The sequence below is a fragment of the Notamacropus eugenii genome, chromosome 2, assembly GCF_028372415.1.
Source record: "Notamacropus eugenii isolate mMacEug1 chromosome 2, mMacEug1.pri_v2, whole genome shotgun sequence".
NCBI classification, from domain to species: Eukaryota; Metazoa; Chordata; class Mammalia; order Diprotodontia; family Macropodidae; genus Notamacropus; species Notamacropus eugenii.
In genome coordinates this window covers 63,137,831-63,158,761 of record NC_092873.1, presented here as the reverse complement: position 1 = coordinate 63,158,761, position 20,931 = coordinate 63,137,831, and the positions used below count along the sequence as shown (strand labels likewise).

Genomic DNA, 20,931 nt, shown 5'->3' with positions numbered 1-20,931 from the left:
AGCGAGCCAAAAAGACTCTCTCACTGACCTTTAGTGCCCGTGGGTGGAGGGACCTGCGTGACTGCTGGAGATTCTGTCCCTGAAGCCTGCTCGTATCTGCTTCTTTCGGTGCCACCCTACCAAGGCAGGGCTGGGCTCTGCTCTGGGTCAGGTGCACAACAGACCTTTGGTGTCGGTTTTTCAGGTCCCTCTGGAACAGAAATCTCCTCCACTTGTTGTTCTGTGGCTTCTGCTGCTCCAGAATTTGTTGGGAGTTCTTCTTTACAGGTATTTTATGGGCTGTGGGTTTGGAGCTAGCGTATGTGTACCTTTCTACTCTACCATCTTGGCTCCTTCCCCTCAAGTCTTTCTCAAGGAGAGATTCTTAACTTGAGGTCCATATACTCATTTAAGAATATTCTAGTAACCATATTTCATTAGAATTGCTTTCTTTTGGAGTCATATCTATTTTATTCCATGCATTTAAAAAACATTCTTCTGAGAAAGGCTTTACCAGACTGCCTGCCAAGTAGGTCCAAGAGATAAGAAAGGTGAAGAATTTCTTTCCTAAATGGAAGAAGGAAGGAGACTCTAGAACTGGGGAGTGGGGGGATCTGTCCATGGCCTTTTAGGTCAGTGTTCCTATCCTTCAGTTGACTTGCTGGGGTGGGAAGCATGCTCTTTGCCTTCTCTCCTTCTATCTCCTTGGAAGGGGTTCCTTGTTGGTCCCATAGTCCCCTGTAGTCTGTCTGATTTTCTCTGACCAAACTGTCCACTTCCAAAGGACTTCCTTGGTCTTCTGGACCTGAGTGTTGCTGCCCTGTTAGCCCCAGACTGGGAATTATTGGTGTCATAGAGGCAGAGAAGCCTGATGTGACCTACTCACCCACTTCTGGGCCAGTGACAAAGCTCAGCCTCCCACCACCATAGCCCATGAGCTACTCTGTCTGCTGTTTCCTGTTCTCCTGCCTTTGGGATCTACAAGCCCCTAATCTGTCACTCAGTGTCTGAAAAACCTTTGGCATCTGGCCATGGACAGTGTGTTCTCTGTGCACACTGGTTGTCCATGAAGCTGCCTTTGTGGGATGTGGAAGATCTATTCAGCTGCTGGGTTAGCTGAGCCTTGTGTGGTGAACCCCCCTCTCTGGGGCAATCCTGTCACACCACCTATGACCAAGCCAAAACTGGTGCTGCTTTGTGTTGCCAGGGAATTATTTTGTATCAGCAGCTGTAGTCACTGTTTGCTACCTGTTATTGATCTCCATGAAGCATGGGGTCCTGCTCCGTGACTGGACTACACCTCAAAGGTTATCTAGTCCAACCATCTCATTTTATTTATGGGGAAACTGAGGCCCAGAAATGTTAAATGACTTGACCAGTGTTAGGTGCCACATAAATGCTTGTGGCAGGATTTGAACCCAGGTCTTCCTTACTTGAAGTCTAGTACTGTATCTCCCACTGCTTGTAATATTCCTAGCACCTGCCTCACAGGTTGTGAGGATTATACAAAATACTGAGAGGCTGTTTGTTACCTCCTTATTCTTGCAGAGAAATACCTTTTTCTTGTTCCTTATATTCTCTCTTTTTACAATGCAAGATCAATCAGAGAAGATGACTTTTAGGGCACTTTCTACCCCTGAATTCATGCCCATTCATTGAACTAACATTTAAAATCATGTGTTATATATGGAGTGCTCACTGTGAGGGGCATGTCTCTCTGAGTCACAGTTTCCTGTTCTGGAAAATGAGGGTGTTGAAGTAGATGATGACCTCTAGGGCTGTTACCCATTCTGAATATGGTTAATTCACTCAATACTTTTGATTTGTATTAGGCTTGCTATCTGCAATCCCCCACCCCTCACCCAGATCCCTTTTGGACACCATACCTTCTCAAAAGCCCCTGGCCAGATCCTCTGGGAGCCATGGTTGAGAAGCGTTTGCACGGTCTTATGGGGTCTGCACTCCCTTCTGAGGGAAGCATTCTGCAGAACACAGGCCATGGGGGAGGTGCCATTGTAGTCAAAAATGTTCACCTTTGCTTGGTTTTGTAGCAGCAACTGGACCAGGCAGTGGCTGGCATTCTTGCAGGCCTTGTGGAGGGGGCTCTTCTCTTCCTCATCCATGGCGTTGGCATCTGCACCATGGCACAGCAGCAGGCGGCACACCTCCAAGTAGGGCTCCTGACCATGGGGTTCCCGGGCTTGGCCACAAGCCACGCTGAGGGGGGTCTCTTCATGTCTGTTTCTAGAGTCCACACTGGCCCCATGTTGAAGGTAAAGGAGAGTATGATCCACAAGGCCATGTTTTGCTGCAATGTGAAGGGGACTTTCCTGGTCCTCATTGCTCACTTGGTTTACCCAGGCACCATGCTTCACCAGCATCTGGGCACATCTGCCAAAGAAGGAAAGAAACATCGATAGAGGAATGGTACCAACTGACCACTTAGCAATTTCATGCCCAAGTGGGCATCTGGAGCAAGAGAGATCCAGTTATTTTTAACTCCCAGGAGAATATAAGCTTCCTGAGGATAGGGACAGTTTTATGTTTGTCTTTGCCTCCCTACTACCTAACACAATGCTGGATACATAGTAGCCCTATATATCATTAATCCTTACGATAAAATCCTGCTGTAATAGTTGTCCTATAAAGGATATAAAATACTCCCCTGCCCCTTCATATCAGCATTATGAAGTACATGGCATTCTATGTATGAGCTGCCGAAATACTAAAGAACCCACACTTTGTGTTTATATATAAGTAGGTAATATAGATGTAGTAACAGCAGCAGCAGCAGCAGCAGCAGCAGCAGCAGCAGCAGCAGCAGCAGCAGCAGCAGCAGCAGCAGCAGCAGCAGCAGCAGATGACTTTGTTATTATAGGAAGTGACCTAGACAACTCTTTAATGCAATAATTTACAGGACAGGCATCACCTGCATAGGATGAGTGTGTCCTCATTCATACTCCCTACATCAGTTGTAGCACAGATCTAATCCCTCCCCCATGATGCTGACATAGTGCTTTAAGTGGTGAGAAGCTCCTCACATTCATTTTCTTATTTGAACCTCACTATAACCCTTGACAAAAGTATCACAGCAACTATTATAGCCATTTTACAGATGGGAAAACTGGGAATTGGAGAGACTATGTGACTTGTCTTGGGTTACAGCTACCAAGTGTCTGCGGTGAGATTTGAACTCAAGTCTTTCTGCTTCAAAGTCCAGTACTCTATTCCCTATAACTACTACTACTACTACTGCTGCTGCTGCTGCTGCTGCTGCTACTGCTGCTGCTGCTGCTGCTGCTGCTGCTGCTACTGCTGCTGCTGCTGCTGCTGCTGCTACTGCTACTGCTGCTGCTGCTGCTGCTGCTGCTGCTATTACTACTACTACTACTACTATAAAGCATTTACAAAACACTTTAAGGTTTGCAAAACTCTCTAGAATCATCTCATTTGATCCTCATAACATCCCTGGGAAGTAGGTACTATTATTATCCCATTTTATAGTTGAGGTACCTGAAGCAAATATAGGTCTGAACTCAGGGTTTGAACTCAGGTCTTCCTGACTTCAGGCCCAGTGCTCTACCCACTGTGACACCTGGCATTGACCCAAACAGGTGGAATCATAGAAACTCATATTTGAGAGGGACCTCAATGGCCCTCTAGTCCCAGGATCTCCTTTAGAGCATCCCTGATAAGTCATCTCTGCTTAAAGACCTTCAGTGAAGGGAAACTCCCTTCCTTCCAAGTTAGCTGATTTGGTTTTTTACTCATTCTAATTGTTAAGCAACTCTTCCATTTCTGACATCTAAATTTAATATTCTTTACCTCCCCATTGCTCCTAGTTCTGCTCTCTAGGACCAAATAGAAAAGAAACTATCTTTTTTCCATGTCACAACTCTTCAAACATTGATGACAATCCTGGGGCCCCTAGGACTGACCACAGTATTTCAGGCATGGACTGAGGTTGGCAAAGTATGCCATGTCTGTCTTAATGCAACCTAGGAGAGCTCTTGGGTTATCAAATCACACGTTTGATTCATGACAAGCTTGTGGTCCACTATTACTCCCAAGTATTTCTCCCTTGAAACTGTTGTTAGTCATTTTGTTGTCCTCTATTCTGTACTTCTGAGATTGATTACCTGAAATTACAAGGTACCAGATTTGGAGTCAGAAGGCCTGGATTGAATCGTGGCTGTCACTTAGCTGTATGTGACCTTACCTTCTTAATGCCTTGCTTTCTTTTCTAAAAGTAAGGGGACTCTCAGATTTCTTCTAGCTCTAAACCTATGATCCTTTGAACTGAATGGGGGTTGCCCCATTTTGCTATTTATTTAAGATCCAACACTTTCAGACTTGGGACCAGAATGTAGCTGTTAGTTCAGAACCCCTGGAGATGATGGTGAGACAGAAGGCAGAGTGTCAACATCACGGGAATAAACAAGAGCAGATTGGGGGTGGAAGGAGGCCAGGCCAATGGAACAAGATGAGTAAGCAGCTAGAAATGCAGATGGGGTGACTGGAAGAGCCAGGCCTGGGGCCAACAGACTCTTAGATAAGAAGTCTCACTGTGGCCTTGCAATAACATTCCATTTACAAAAGTTTTATTTACAAACAGCTTTTCAGGAACACACTTAAAACACCACGAGGAATCTGCCCATATAAGAATCCATCGAAGGCCCTGGCCCACCCTCATAAAAGGTTTCTATGTGTCCCAGATCTTTCTTTGTGACATTAATTCATTGATCAGTCAACCTATTAACTCACTCAACAGACCACACTATTTATGTGTCATTTGCTTAACACCTACTCCTCTCCCATGTAAGTACCTACTCCTTTCCTCCCCCTCTGTTTCATCTCTTACTCTAAAACTCTGTTCTGTGGAACTATTTATAGTCAGCTATCATATGGAAGGGGGATGGAACTTGTTCTCCTTGTCCCTAGAAAGTAGACCTAGGAACAATGGAGTGTGTGTGTGTGTGTGTGTGTGTGTGTGTGTGTGTGTGTGTGAAATCTCAGAATGACAGATTTAGATTTCATATTAGGAAATAAAGTCAGTTGAACTCTGCCACTGTTGCTGGAGCAAAGGATTTGTCAGTCTGCGCCCTGATGACTCCACAAACCATCTTGTGATTTTCCTGACCAAAATGCTCCTCTCTGGATGCCACTTCCCTGTGATATTGCTCCCTCTTAGAATATAAACTTCATGACGTAGGGGTTGTCTTGTTTTTATATTCACATCCCCAATGCTTAGCATATAATAAGAGCTTAATAAATGATTTCATTCATTCGTCCAATGTCTACTATGTGTTAGGCAGTTACCTAATAATAAGAGTTGGTATTATATAATGCTTAAGGTTTGCAAGTACTGTACAATTATCATCTCATCTTGTCTCCATAAAGACCCTGGGATGGAGGTGATTTTATTACGCCCATTTTACAAATGAGGGAACTGATCTAGAGAGAGGTTATGTGACTTGCCCGGAGTCACACAACTTGTCTTGACCTTGAATCTTTTTGACTCCAGGTCCATCGCTGAACCACTCAGCTAGGTGCTAGGTTACTGAACAAGAACACGGTCTTCACTTTCCTTGCTACTTCTCTCCTGGACATTAGATGTGTTAACTAGAAATAGAATTGCTACCACATAACAGGCCAGACAGGTAAGAGAGCAAGTAGCCAAGCTAAGGTTCAAATATCCTTGACTCCCAAGAGTAGCTTTCTCTAGAAGTCAGTCAGTCAGTCAAACAATTAAGAGTATCTTCCTAAGTAGTTAGTCAAACAATTAGAAAGTATCTTCCTAAATAGTCAGAAATACAATTACAAAGTATCTTCCTAAGGAGTTAGTCAAACAATTACAAAGTATTTTCCTGAGTAGTTATTCAAACAATTAGAAAATATATTCCTAAATAGTCAGACAGAAAAACAATCGAAAGTGTGATCTTAAGTAGTCAGTCAGTCAAATAATTATAAAGTATCTTCCTTAGTAGTAGTAAATCTGTCAGTTAACAATCTTTGTTGCTAAGTGTGGGGTGATACAGAAGCCTCCCCCCACCCCACCCCCGTTTTACTGGTGAGACTGCAGGCAAACAGGGATAGGACAGTGAAGGTTCTCCCTTGCTTTGATCCTTACATCTTCAGTGCCTTAGGATAGTGGCTGGTGCAGGCACTGAATGAATGAGTGATGGACGTATTTATTAAGCATTATGCCAAGATGGGGGGATACAAATGCAAAAGTTGAAAGGAAAAAGAAGAGCAAGGAGACACAGTAGGTAGGGAGCTAGACTTTGAGTGAGGAAGATCTGCATTCAAAAACTGCCTCTCGTAGGCTGTGTGACCTAAGCAAGCTGGGAGGTTGTCTGAGACTCCTTGTCCCCTATAAATTCGGGAATCATATCACCCAGAGCACCTCCTTCTCAGGGGTGTTGTGAGGCTCAGATGAGACCATGTAAAGTGAGGTAATATGCAGATTTCAAAGTGCTCCATTCACCATGTCAGCGGCTGTTATTATTATTGTAAACATCCTCCCTCTCCAAAGGAGTTTAAAGGAAAATGAACCCCACCCTCTATGACTGCCCCAGCAGAGATCCCCAGAGGAACTTGCTCTCTGCAATATGGAAACCTTTCCAGGAGGCGGTGGGCCTGAATCCCTCATCCACCTGTGCGGGATATGAGACTCAATTTTTTTTTTCCATAGAGAGCTTATCTTCATTTCTTTCTAGCAAGCTGACATGTTAAGGTGTTTTCCCTGGGGAGATAAGCTACCACAACAATTCTAACAACAGTATACGAGCTCTTTGGGGCCCCATCTCCACTGGACTCCAGCCCACCCCAGGGGCCACAATTTTCTCTGGATATTTTCCCTTGATTTGAGAAACAAAATCCACAGAGGCCCAGGCTCAGAAAGTGTGGACAGGAGGAGGCAGGAGGTGTCATATGTTGAGCCCTTCCTGATCTGTAGACCAATGAGAAAGAGAAATCCAGCATCACCACAATATGTAAGTTCTAGGTACCTGTGACTTATGACCTGTATCTTAACCCCAAACTACCACTCAGGGATCTGATACTCCATCCTAGGGACTGTTCCTGATTCTTCTTTTCTGTTGCTTTTATATCATAGGCTCTAGATTCAGGGGACCTGGACTAAAACCCACTTTTATGATGTATTAGCTACACGACCTTGGCCAAGTCCCTTAGCTTTGCTAGGCAGCCTTTGTAAAATAAGGAGCTTGGAATGTGTGTCCTCTGAGGTTTTTTCTAGCTCAGAATATAAGCTTATGACCCAGTAAGACACTGTCACCCACAGGCTTGGGAGGTTCCCCAGCTTTGGCCTGGGTGCCACAGACCTGTGAGCAGGCTTTGTCATATCCTAACAGACAGGCAGAAGTCAAGAAGGTCTGGAGTCAACTTGTGAACAGCCTCAGTCCTGAATTGAGGATATCACCCCCATCTGAGAATGCCAAAGTCACTATATGTCCAGACTTCACAGACCAAGGATTAAGGAGACACTGTTGTTTAAATAGCTTCTGATTTGGAGCAACTCAGATAAACACACCCTCCCTCGATCCTCCCCACTTCCAATCATCTCCAATTATAAGTACCCTGTCAAGCTCCTCAGTGACTGGAAGGGAAGCAATATCTCCCACTGCCTCCCTTTATTACCAGCAATACAGAAATAATTAATTTGAGCCAAATTCACCTAGACTAAGTCCTGTCAACCTTATATATTTAATTTTAAGGAACATGACACTGCTCAGTCAGAGAGGTCTAGTCTTTGACTTTCCAAGGACAAATGGAAGATGCTGAGATCGAGGTGTTTATTATGCAATTCCCTCATTCAGCAATGGCCATTGGCTCCCTAGTGCCTCCAGGAGAAAAAAGAAACTCCTCCACAAAGTGCATCACAGTTTGGTTCCAGTCTACCTTTCTAGGTTTATTGAATATATTTTTCTCTCACGCACACTGTGTTCCAACAAAAAAATAGCTGTTGTAGTGGTACAGTGTCTTTGGAATCAGACAACCTGGGCTCACTTCTAATTCTTATACTTATGACATGTATGACTTCCAGCCCATGTCTAACACCTATGTGTGCCTCAGTTTCCTCATTTGTAAGATGAGGGCGTTGGATGAGATGGTCTCTGAGGAATCTTCCTCTTCTAAATCTGCAATGTAATGAACTGAGTCTCTTGCAAAAGAACAGGACTGGGTCCTCAAAAGAAGCTTGTGGTGACCTAGAAAATCTTGTCAAAAGTTTCCTCAGGTGAAGTCATCCCTCATGGTTGTTTATATGAATTATTTCTGCTTCACCACATGCCAAATGGCCTCATTTGTGTTTCTTATGGGTGTTCACAAAACTTGTTAAATACATCCATCAGATATTTGGGGAGGGGGTCACTGGGGTGGGTAGGAAGGGGTAGAGATCATAGCCTGGGGGTTTCTGTCAGGCTCAGATAGCCTCTGTGGGCTTTTATGTGGGCCCACCTCAGATCTCAGGAAGGGTCTCCCAAAGTGTAACTAAGAATACAATTACTGTTGACCCTGAAATAAAGACTCCTCACCCCCTCCCCCAACCCTCTCTGTCTAGCACCTTCCATAAGCCTGCACAAATGTTCCTTAGGGACAGAGTAGAGCGCAGGGGAACAGAAGCAGACCCACAGGGAAAGTCACTCTGGAGTAGCTGACTCCTAAGCCTCAGAATCATCGTTTTCTGCTAGGAAGGAATCTCACTGGCTTCCTGGTTATGTCTGCATCAGTGTTGTGAGTACAGAATCCCATAGTCTGGGATTCTCAGAGGCTGCTGGTTTACCCCATCTCTGAATTGGAATCTCCTCTGCGTTGTACTGGACAAGTGGTTTTCCAGCTTCTCCTGGATGAACTGCAGAGAAGAGGAATGTGTCACCCCCAAGGCAGTGGGATGACTGGAATGGAGAAGTTTTGGCAGGCACCAGTGTACCTCATTGACACTTCTGCTCTCTGGGGCCAGCCAGAACAGCCTAATGCTCCTTCCACATGAGGAGTGTTAGCATCCCTCCCAGCTTTGGGCCATCTGCCACCATGGTTCCTACATCTTCTGTGCCTTTATACAACTCAATGAGGAAAAGGCTGAAGAACACAGGGTTAACCAAGATCCTTGGTGCACTCCTTTGAGAGTTGATGACTACCTTGTGGCAAATGTCACAAGCTCAGGGGGACCATTTGACAGTAATCAGTCCACAAGGCACAACTGTCTTACAAACCCAGGACTTTTCTTGAGGCTCTGGCCATACAGGAAGGTGCCTCGTTTTCTATGAGAGGCTGAGAGGTTCTAGTTTGGTCTAAGGTCTGGGGTCTAACTGCTGTGGGATGACCATGTGGCCTTTGCCCAAGCACAGATTTCTACACTGGAAGCTGTTGTGAAGTCTCAGGAGAGTCCTTCTGTCATCAGGGTTGATGTTTCCCAGCCAGAATTCCTTGTGACAAACCACAGGGACTTAGAGACAAAGAACCCTCATCTTGTTTTCAGTGTAAAGTAAATGGATGTGATGAGCCCGTCGGGTTACATCAGGCTGACTGCTGTAGGGAAGCTTGTTTGCATGACATCAAGGCGAAATAATGTCACCTTTGATGGGCCTGGGCAAGGACAGCCAGAGGCAGCACTGGAGAGAGCTGGTGCTGCCCAGGGCCCAGTCAGAGGGGGGTATTCACAGGCTAGAGAAGTGAGGGGGTGTGCATATGAACTGCATGGGTGTTCATGGGCCAGCACACATGAACATGCATGCAGGCTTACATTTTTACACAAAGTATAAACATGTATATCATGAACATGTGTGTGTATGTGTTGGGCCCCTCAGATGTACTGTATTTTATGCACACATTCCAACATATGTGCATAATCCTGTATGCACAGGTACACAGTACTTGTACTGTGCATGTCAGGCCCACATATGTACATATCCACCAACCTATATGTATGGTATGTGTATGCACAGGCCTGTATGCTTGTGCATGTGTTTCTATTAATTGGCTTTAATTCATGTACCATGGATCTATGGATTGGATTCCCCAGCTGCCATGGAGCGTGTAAGGTACAAGTCACAGCACCCCATGACTTTTATGGAGACTCTTGTCCCCCTTGGGTTCACTGGTGTGGCTCAGAGCCCCTCTTGAGACCATTCTGATCTCCTTCCTTTTTCTTTTCTTTTTCTCAATTGGAAAAGACTCAGTCTTGGGAACAGTGTGTACCAAAAATGACCTGAGAACAGCCCATCTGGGGGCAGGAGTGCTCAACAGCAGGTCCTTGGAGGGAGGAAAAGGCAGGTGCAGAGTCAGATGGATTCATATTTTGCAGTGCAGGATGTTCATTGAAATTTGGCCCCTCTCCCAGCTCATTCAAAAGGTGGCTAATGACTTCTCTCGGGGTTCTAGGGAAACTCTCAGGGATCAAGAGCATGTTTCTAGTGCTGTTTCTCACAAGACCCCACTGGGGTGCTTCCCACTGGTTATGCAATTGGCATCAATTAGCCCATCATATTTAATTAGCTTCTAGTTAGGGGAATTTATGAAGGCAGTATAGTAAGGATAGTAGGATATGCGATCCAATGAGGACTTACAGAGTTCAGGTGAGAGTGGGCTTGAGCTTAGAAAGGACATCCATATGTACTTCATGGAAACCACATGGAGTGACTTAGCTCTTTCTTACATGGAAGTCTTTCTCTCCTTCCTGGAGTCCCCATAAAGTTCCCCTGACTCATATGGAGCTCTCTGCTGAGTACTAAGGGTCAAGGGGGTCAAGGGCCTTGGAGAGTCTTGATATTACTTTCCTTTAAGGTGCTACCTTCCCGGAAGCTGCTTTTCCTTGGCAGGTTGAGTTTGTTCTTTTTTGGCTCCTAGCTGGAAGTATTACCTGATGCTGGCCCAGTCTTGCCAATGACATAGCCAATGGGAGTGGGGAGCCAGAGAGTGAAACACTCCCCTCTTGCCCCTTGTTGACTCTGATATAGGCCTTCTTAAAGAGCTCCTGAAGCTTGACTTCCAAAGACATTGCTGGAATGAATCCCCTGCTATGGCCTTCTTTGATCTACCTAGGCCCAGAGGAATATAATTAAAAAACAATCCTAATATATTTTATCACTTGATTTGATCTAATGGTTTGAAGTACTTTCTTCCTCCACCCAGTTTACACCATTGATTATTTGATTGGTTTGGTGACTCAGTCAAAGAGGCATTCTCATCTAATGAAATCATGGAAGCAAGAGCATCTTCTTAGTTACATTTGATGGGGTTGGTGGGGGTGGGGGTGGGGGACATGCCTTTTGAACACAATCTGTTCTACCCTATTCTGTTCTACAAAGATTCCTCTAATGTTCTCTGTGTGCATGGTGTTCTACCCATGGTTTATGTGGTGACTGTCATCTTGTTGCTTCCTCTATAATATCACATGGAGACAGCACAGTGTATAGGAAAAGGCCTTATACCTAACTATACCAACACCACTTTGAGCTTTGACTCTGCTATCTGGTAGTTTTCTGACCTTAGCTAAAACATTCTTGACCTCTCTGAGTTATTTTTTTCCCTGCAAAACGGGGAGAAAATGTATAAAATCTTTGAGTTAGAAGGAACTTTAGAGGGAACCCTTGGTTTAGAACCACAGAATCTCAAAATGAGAAGAGACAAGAACCCAACAAGCATCTAGTCCAACTTGTACCTAAGAATTCCTTTGATGACATGCCTGACAAATGGTCGTTTGACTTTGTTTGAAGAACTCCAATGAAAGGGGAACTCACTACCTTCCAAAGAAGTCAGTCCATTTCACACTGAATCTATTAACCCTTGGACTACCATTATTTGAGGGAGCAGGGAGATATTCTTTTAGCCCAATAGCCCTCATTATCCTGGAAAAATGTCCTGAAGCTGAGCTAAAATTTACATCTTTGCAACTTCCAAACATTCCTCCTAATTCTTCTCGTGAAAGCCAAGAAGAACAAAGTGTATACGTCTTCCAAAGAGGGACCCTTAAAATACTAGAAGGGCAGCTATCCTATTCTTCCCCCACTCTCAAATCTGCTCTTCTGGTTAAATAGCCCTACCTTTTCCCACTGATCCTCATAGGTCTCGGTGTCCAGTTCCCTTCATCATCCTAAGCCTCCACCACCATGTTCTCTAGTTTCTACATATCTTTCCTAAAATAATGATATGTCAATATTAATATAGCACTTTAAAATTTGCAAAGCACCTCAACAATTCTGTGAGATAGGCATTACTGGGGCTTCTACCCAAGCCTGGAGAGTTTTATATACTGCTATGTATAGAGATGTAACTCATGATTGGTGGGGAGAATGATGAGCATGACTATTCAGACTTACTTTAGAGATTTATTGAGTTAATAATAGAAATTCTTCAAAAACATATGAGGAAAGGGAAGCTTTGAACATTTAGGGAAAGCTGGTTCCTCAACAGGTCCTTGATTTCCAGCTTTCTTCCATAGAGATTACAGAGAAATAGATTTTACTCCCAGCTGAAGAGCTGTCTCTCTTGTGACTTCTGTTTACTGTTTAGCTTGGACAAATGGCTTTACTTTCTCTTCACTATTTATGATGTTCTTTTGTATTACTAGAATTGTTGGGGAGAAGCCATTCTGGAGAGGGCTACATGTTGAGAGTATTCAGGGGACTGGCTCTGGTTCTGAATCTATTAGCCCTTGGACTATTTATTTGAGGGAGCAGGAAGATATTCTTTTAGCCCAATATGCCTCTTGGAAACTATAAGACAAATCTCCCAGCTTTGGTGACAATGATCCTTTGGCTTGCATCCTCTCCCCTTCCCCCAGTCATGTATCATGTTTGACCAACTCTTGGCTTTCCTCCCCTCTGGACAGGTAAATTAGACCTCAGCTACTCAGACCAATTGTGAGCCACAATGATTCATTCAGAGAGTTCAAGTGATGGACTTCGGGTCAAACAGCTAGCAAGTGTCTGAGACAAGATTCAAACTCAAATCTTGCTGACCCCAGGTCCAGCATTCTATCCACCCTCCTGCCTTGCTTCCTCAATGTGGTATTCAGATGTGTGACTCCCTCATGTTTTAGATGAGTAAGCTATAGAACTTTCCCAAGGGCACTCAGCTAAGCTGTGATTTGCATTGTTTCCTTCCCAGAGTTATAATGAATCTCAAGGAGGTCACTCTTTGTGACTATGAAGGAGGATGCCAACATTGAGCACTATTCTAGTCGTGATGGTGATGGAGATGAGGTTTATTTGTCCATTTTTCCTTCCTTCCTTCCTTCCTTCCTTCCTTCCTTCCTTCCTTCCTTCCTTCCTTCCTTCCTTCCTTCCTTCCTTCCTTCCTTCCTTCCTTCCTTCTTTCCTTCCTCCCTCCCTCCCTCCCTCCCTCCCTCCCTCCCTTCTATCACTATCAGGCCTTTGCTACGTGCCAGACCACGGAAACCAAGACAAGGCTGTTCTCCAGCAGCCACATTCTACAGATTTTAGGGGCAAACATTTGCCAACCCCAGCTGAATGTGGCATTATCCCTGCACAAAGTGCCTGAGGATACAATGTTAGGGACAGCAGTTCCTGTGTTCCCACTGCTTGTTTCTCAGGAGCCCTGAGCTGGTCTTCTCACAGCAGCCTCCCTGTGATCAATTCTTAGCTGAGGCATCTACAGAGAAGCCAGAACTCATCTCCTAAGAGCTCTTGGCTGCCTGCTCCTTATTTCTCACCTGGAGTCATAAGCATCTGATTAAACCCATCCTCATTAAGTGCTTGGCAAGAGATAGAGATGTCACAGTGAGGATCCGGCTGCACAGGCCCAGGGAACTGATTCATGGTCATTAAATGGAGATTTTTAAAAAAGAGGATCATAGACTGAGAGCTAGAAAGGACCTCATAGACATTGTCTAAGACAAGCTCTTGATTTAACAGAGGAGGATAATGAGGATTACACAGTATGGGGGAAAGTAGACTGATTTTAGAGCCAGAGAACTGGATACAAACCCTCCCTCTGCTGGTTAGTAACTGGGAGATCTTGGGCAAGTCAGTTCTCCTCCTTAGGTTTCCTCAACTGTAAAATGAGGGAATTGGATGAGATGGCTTCTGAAATCTCTTCCATTCTGAAATGATGATACTGTGAACCATGATTCTTTGACTAAGGAGAGAAGTGACACGCCAAGGACATGCATGGAGTAAGATATATAACCAGGATTCTAAATTCAAACCCAGGTTCTCTGGCCCTAAATGTAGCACTATAAAAGTAAGAGAGAGAGGGGGGCAGAGAGAGGGGAGGGGGGGGGAGAGAGAGAGAGAGAGAGAGAGAGAGAGAGAGAGAGAGAAAGAGAGAGAGAGAGAGAGAGAGAGAGAATGGTAGAGAGTGAGAGAGAGTGAAGTTTAGTGGCTAGTGTCTCTGAGGCTCCCTATTCTTAGACAATTCCAACTCTGTGGGTTCTTAGCAGAATCTAAAGTCCAAGCATTGTTCCACCTCCCCCTCCTTTACCAATAGGGAAACAAACTTGGGGAAATCCTCTTTCCAATCTGAACCTCAAGTCCCACCTCAAACAGATGAGGGCAATAGGGCCCTGGCACAGCCTGACAGGGCTGTTGTGAGGCTGGTGACATGCAACATTACTAAATGGCTTGGCTTGAACTGAATCTCCCCAGCACCAAGGAGACCATGATTACTCACCCCACCTTAGTCATGTGGAGGTGGAGGCCAGGAAGGCACTGAAGTTGTTCATGTCAGGACTTTGTGACGACCTTGCCTTCTATCACATCATGACTAGACAGTGTGGTCTTCCCCTCTCTGAGTTAACATATTCTCCAACCCCAGGGGAATCAATATCTCATTTAACTCTGCCCAAATTTCTCCCTGCTGGGCATGAAACATAAAGGCATTGTCCAGATGATTTTGATAAGATAATTAATTCTTTTCAAAACATGGACCCAGGCTCATGAATTATATTTTCCCCTGTTCTGGTGACACCAGTAAGACAAAAAGAAAATGTAAGGGTCTTCACTAGAAGGTTCAGGAAGGAAAATAGTTCTCTCGCTTGTTAATTTTGTTATTCCATAAGTCCTTGAAGGAGAGAAGGGAGGGGAGAAGCACTGTCTAAGCACCTACGATTTGCCCCAAATTATGCTAAGCACTATACGGAAATCATCTCCCTCCATAGACGAAGCCTTTGAAGCTCTGTGAGGTGCCACCTCATAGGTGAGGCATTTCTTGGCCTCTCTAGTTGCTAGTAACTCTGTAAATGAATATTCCTTAATATTATTTTGCACGCACTCTGTCTTTACTTATTTTTGTACACATTATCTCCACCCTCAGAGCACAAGTTTCATGCAGTCAGGGACAATTTCATTTTTGTGTTTGAACTACCAGCATCCAGAAGAGCACCTAGCACATAGTAAGGCTTTAATCTTTGCTTGTTAAATTGAATTAAGTTGAATCATACCAGCTGTAGACCCTAAAAGAGAGAGAAAGGTATAGTGACTTTAGACTCCTCTCTCCCCATCAAGTTAATTGTTGTGACTGTCAAAAGGTCAGAGAGGAAAACTCTAATAAATGGGCCAAAGTGGGCATTGCTGGCACCCAAAGTGAAGAATGAGAGTCTGAATTTTATTGGAACTTAAAAAATCCCCCAACAAACCTCTTCAAATGGTGCCTAGATTAAAGTCCCAATATCCTTTATGCGTGATGAATTCTTGTGAATTCTGAATGGCTCAGTGGTTGGAAGGAAGCCTGCATCTCTCCATCCATCTATCTATATTTTTTATCCCAGGCACCCAGAGACACAAAGGTTTTTAAAGTCCTGCCCTGTGGTGAATGGCCCACTCAATGTTCCTATAGAAAAAGGCAGCACACAGGTGTTCAGACCATTGTTATCAGAGTGAGAAAAAATAAAATCTCTCATATGTAGGTCAGTGACCCCCCCTCCCTATTGTCAGGAAAGAAATTAAGGATGACCTAAAATCTACTACTTAAAAAAGGTGCCAGGGAAAATAGTCCTTCCTAATCAAAGGGGTAATGTTTATGCTACTGAATGCTGACCTTCACAGCATAGAACTTTCCCCGAAGTCTTTAGAGTTGAAAAGTTCTAGTTGAAGCCGACACATCTGTTAATTTTTCATCCTTCGAGGAAGTTGCTTAAGTTATCATAGAGGTGCCAGGTGGGCTGTGCAGTTGAACGTCTATTGGCTGTAGCTGTGATAATCGCCAGGGTTCAAGGCCTCCAGGGTGGTACGTACCTGTCTGGCTGAAAGTCTATACCAGTAGATGGGGGTTGGAGTGGGGGGGCTTCTCTCTCACCCGGAGCAATTGCCTTCTGACCCATCTCACAGATGCCCCAGTATATGAAGGAGTGAACAAAGGACCTTGTGGGAAATTCAGCCTGTTTGTTCCGGGCATTCGTAGCACAGTTTAGAGTCTGGAGGCTGGCATGAGGGAGTTAAGACCAGAAGCAGATATTCAGACCATGAACAGTTTGGCACATTGTTCCTTTTTATGGACGAGCCCAGGAGAGTTTCTTAGAGTCCAAACAAGATCATGAAGAAAAGACCCCTGCCTGGGTGCAAAGAGACTGAAGGGAATATGAGCTTTTGTATTTCCCCTGAGCTGGGTCTGTCTCTCTTGAGCTGACCACAGGCCCCCTGAAGGCAGACACCAACCAGGTTTCTTTTTCTGAAGAAGCATCTGGCGTGGTCCTGTGCAGCTACTCACAACTATACTTGTCAGTGGATGACTGAAAGTGGGAAACATTAGAAGACTGTCCCATGGGGGCTTGGGACAAGGGTAATGGAAAGCCAGAAGGTAGCAATGAGTCAAATGAGTTGCATCCAGCTGTCCTCTGCCCTTGACTGGGGTGGAATCACAATGGCCTATTTAGAAAGTATATCTGAAGACCTAAAAGAACATTGAACCAAAAAGGGAGACTTCCTGGACTGATGCTGGTGTTTCCAGTAAGAGCCTCCAAAGCAATTTACTGGCATTAGCAATTTAAATCAGGGCTCCCCACAAGGAAGAAGGCCAGGCACTGCTCCCTCCCTCCCCTGCCCTCTGCTAATTGCACAATAATTATGGAAGTGCTAACTTGCACTGATGACAGAGACTTCCACTTATACACAGCCTCATTTGATCCCTGTGAAGCAGACAGGGAAGGGATTATTATCTGTTTTTCATAAGGGGAAACTGAGTCTCAGAGAGGTCTAAATGGCTGAGACTCCAGCCCTGGTCTTCAGATTGTCACAGCATGCTAGACTGAATTGGACACACTGAGACTAAAGGGTAGGGGTCAGCTTGGCTGGTTTTCCAGGGGTAGTGTTAGTTCAGGGGTACTTCACGTTTTTTTTTCATCATAGTTCCTTTGGGCATCAGTCAGGGGAAGACTATGCACTCCTCTCAGAGTAAGATTGTTAAATGCAAAGGATTTTAAAGGAGGCCTGATTACACTGAACTACAATTATTAAAATACTTTGCAAAACCAAATTCATGTGCCCTTAAATCTATTCGTAGATTCCCAAAGTTAAGAACTTAAAGTTAAAGTATTCCAATGCCCCACTCAGGTGAAAACTGCTTAAAATCTCAATCTATACAATGGGGATGGTAATGCTGGTCCTACTGAGGTACCAGGATCAATGAGGGACCTGGACTAAGCCTGGAGATTTCAAACTGTGACACGTAAGGAACCTTCCTTAGAATCATCTTTTTAATGACATTCATGGGATGACAGAGGAAGCCATTTCTATTGAAATGAAACAATCAACACGTTTGAAAAATAGGCCCAATGCCCCCAAATTCAGAACCCTTGAACAAGATGGTCTCTAAGATCTCTTTTACCTCTAAATTTAGGAGCGAGGGTGACATTTGTTTGTTTATAATAGCTCACCAAAACTGCTGAGAAATTGAGGGGCTCTGGTCTGTGTTGATAGAGAACAGACCTTCTTCACCAAAATCACAATCTTGGATTGTTGGAGCTGCAAAATACAGGCTCTCATGACAGTTGGGATTAAGAATTGGGGCTGATTGATGCTTTGCTAACTTCTCTCATCTGCCCAGTGGGGAAGCCAGGAGAATTGCCTATTGTCTGGCCCTCCTTGCTTACACCTTCTATACTGACAGGTGTCACCCACAACATTCCAATAAATGAGCAATTTTGTTGAGGGAGCACAGTTTGCTACAGTGGCAGCTCACAACTCAGCCAGCCATACCTGCCCATCATGAGTGTCCTTTGTTCTGTATTTTTACATAGTCACTACAAGGGGGACTGAGAAAGGACTTTCTTTTACCTTTTTTTGTATCCCCAACACTTAGCACAGTGCCTGGAAAATTGTAGGAGCTGAATGCATTGTCCTTTGGCTGACTGACAAGGTGTCTTCCCTCCCTGGAATGTCTCTGGACTTTTCAGATATCAGTGGAATATAGGAGCTGGCCTTTGCTTCTCTCCTGTTCCTGATCTTTCACTAGTCCTACCTTCTTATTTTCCTTCATTTGTACATTGTTTTGATGACAATCCTTACCCAGTTTCTCCTGCATAATTCCCTCTTTGTGACATGTTATAACCTGTACACACTCATTCTATACTTCTCTGTTGCCTTTCAGTTAATCTTTAACCTCTGTTCTCTGAATATAATGGTTTTCTATGACTCATAGCTCTATATTGCTTAGAAGGACATTTGTGCTAAAAAGATGGGATCTTTGGTTAGGGAGAAGTTGCGGGGAGGAGATTGATTGATGCAGTTTCTCAAAGGCAATTAGCTCTCTCTCTACTGCCTGTCCACCTCTGGGTTTAGCTTTATTGTCCATTTGTAGAGTGTGTGAAAGATATGTCTATATCAATCTCTATCTCCCATGGACATCTATCTATCTATCTATCTATCTATCTATCTATCTATCTATCTATCTATCTATCATCCATCCATCCATCCATCCATTCATCCATCCATCCATCCATCCATCCATCCATCCATCCATCCATCCATCTATCTATCTCTGTCTCATCTCTTCTCTTCTCTTCTCTTCTCTTCTCTTCTCTTCTCTTCTCTTCTCTTCTCTTCTCTTCTCTTCTCTTCTCTTCTCTTCTCTCTGTCTCTGTCTCTGTCTCTCTCTGTCTCTCTCTGTCTCTCTCTGTCTCTCTCTCTCTCTCTCGCTATCTTTCTATACTGTCCAAAATGGGTGAGCTCTATTAGGTCCTCCATCCAATTGGATATTATACTCTGGTAATAGGCATTCTTCATCCACTTGGCTTTCCTGTGTGGATAACTAGGACAAACTCTTTGAAGTGTCTGTGAATCTCATTTAGGAGGCTTTGCATTATGCTGTAAGTACAACATCATCTGCAAACAGGAACACCTGGAGGACCTCACTATCCCTCTTCAGCTCATATTCTGTGGTAGAGACTGAAATTAAATCGGTTTATTCCTAGAAATATGCTCATTATTTGAGGATTTTAAACTATAACTTTCTGTATCATTGAACAACAGCATTTCCCTATTTTGCCCTGAATGGAAGTACAGGGGCTACTGTCAAGTCCAGACCCATTGAAATGATCAAGTAGGCTTTGACATATTCTCTTTTTGCCTTTCTTAGGGAAATTGGTGACCCCCATTCCCAAAGGAACTAATCATGTTAATGCTGACCTTAAATATGGACATCTGGTCAGTTTCTCCCACTGCAGCTCAGAATGCCTCCACCAAAGGGAGCTGCCAGCATCATTTCCCCCAGAAACTGGGATTATAGGCACGCACAAGCATGTCCAGCCTCCATACCATTGAAAAATTGGACTTTTTGTAGTGTTCTATTATTAATCTGTGCTTTGCAATTAGACTGATGATTCAGGCAATGTGGATTATCACAATAATAATAAATGTATAAAGTGCTACACTAAGCTTAGCAAACACTGTCAATTGTGTGCTAATATAAAGTCCTCTACAAATCAGGTGCTGTGTGTGTGTGTGCGTGTGTGTGTGTGTGTAGTTGATTTACAAAGCCCCTTCCACACAGTAGCCCTATAAAGAAGAAGGTAGAAGTATTATTTGGGACATTTTACTGACAATGAAAAACAACATTGTATAGTAAATAAAAGGCTGAACTTGGTGTAAGGAAGATCTGGGTTCAAATCCAGCCGCTCACACTTTCTAGTTGTCTGACTATAGGCAAGTTGATTAACCTCTCTGAGCCTTCATTCCTTCCCATGTTGGTGAAATCAGTCAGGCAATAAGCACCTATTATGTGTCAGAGAGTGTGCTAAGAGCTGAATTGATTGATCCATGTCTTATTGAGAGAAGGTAAAGTGATCTGTCCATTATCAGTCATTGCCTGAAGCGAGATTCAAACCCAGAACTACTGAATCCAAGTCTAGAACATTTTGTCCCATTGTTTGCTTAATATCTCATATTCTTCAAAGAGTATTATCCTTTTCTCCCTCCCTCCCTCCCTCCCTCTCTCTCTCTCTCTCTCTCTCTCTCTCTCTCTCTCTCTCTCTCTCTCTCTCTCTCTCTCTCTCTCTCTTTTTGGAGGCCATCAGGATTAAGTGTGTTGCCCAGGGTCACACAGCTAGGGCTGTGGACTAATATAAAGTCCTGCATAAATCAAGTGCAGTACAGTGTGTGTGTGTGTGTGTGTGTGTGTGTGTGTGTGTGTGTGTGTGGTTGATTTACAAAGGGCTGGTGCTCTATCCACTGTATCATGTAGCTACCTTGAGTTTTATCCCTTTCAAAAGGTTTGAACACAAATTCACTCAAAGAGCCTTGAGTCTTTGTCATGTGAGGATATTTTGAAAGAATGTAGGATGTTCAGCTTGTAGAGGAGAAAGTTAGTGGTGGGGGTTAATTGTCAGGCAATAAGCCATTAAGTGCCTGCTATGTGTCAGGCCCTGAATGCAGTTTTTAGGAAGTGGGTACTATGTGGAAGAAGGATAAGCTGCATTCTGCTTGGCTTCAGTATGCAGAACAAAGAGTCCTACCTTTGGAAGAAGTTATAAGGAGGCAA

General features: G+C 44.1%; 1 protein-coding gene across 1 annotated transcript in view; it reads right to left on the bottom strand.

Moving 5' to 3' along the window:
- ASB18 (ankyrin repeat and SOCS box containing 18) overlaps positions 1 to 20,931 on the bottom strand; it is a 42,701-nt gene that overhangs the window by 8,838 nt on the left and 12,932 nt on the right. Inside the window, exon 3 of the mRNA XM_072638340.1 lies at positions 1,866 to 2,370. Coding sequence (XP_072494441.1) covers positions 1,866 to 2,370 — 505 coding nt within the window. The remainder of the gene's footprint in view (positions 1 to 1,865; positions 2,371 to 20,931) is intronic.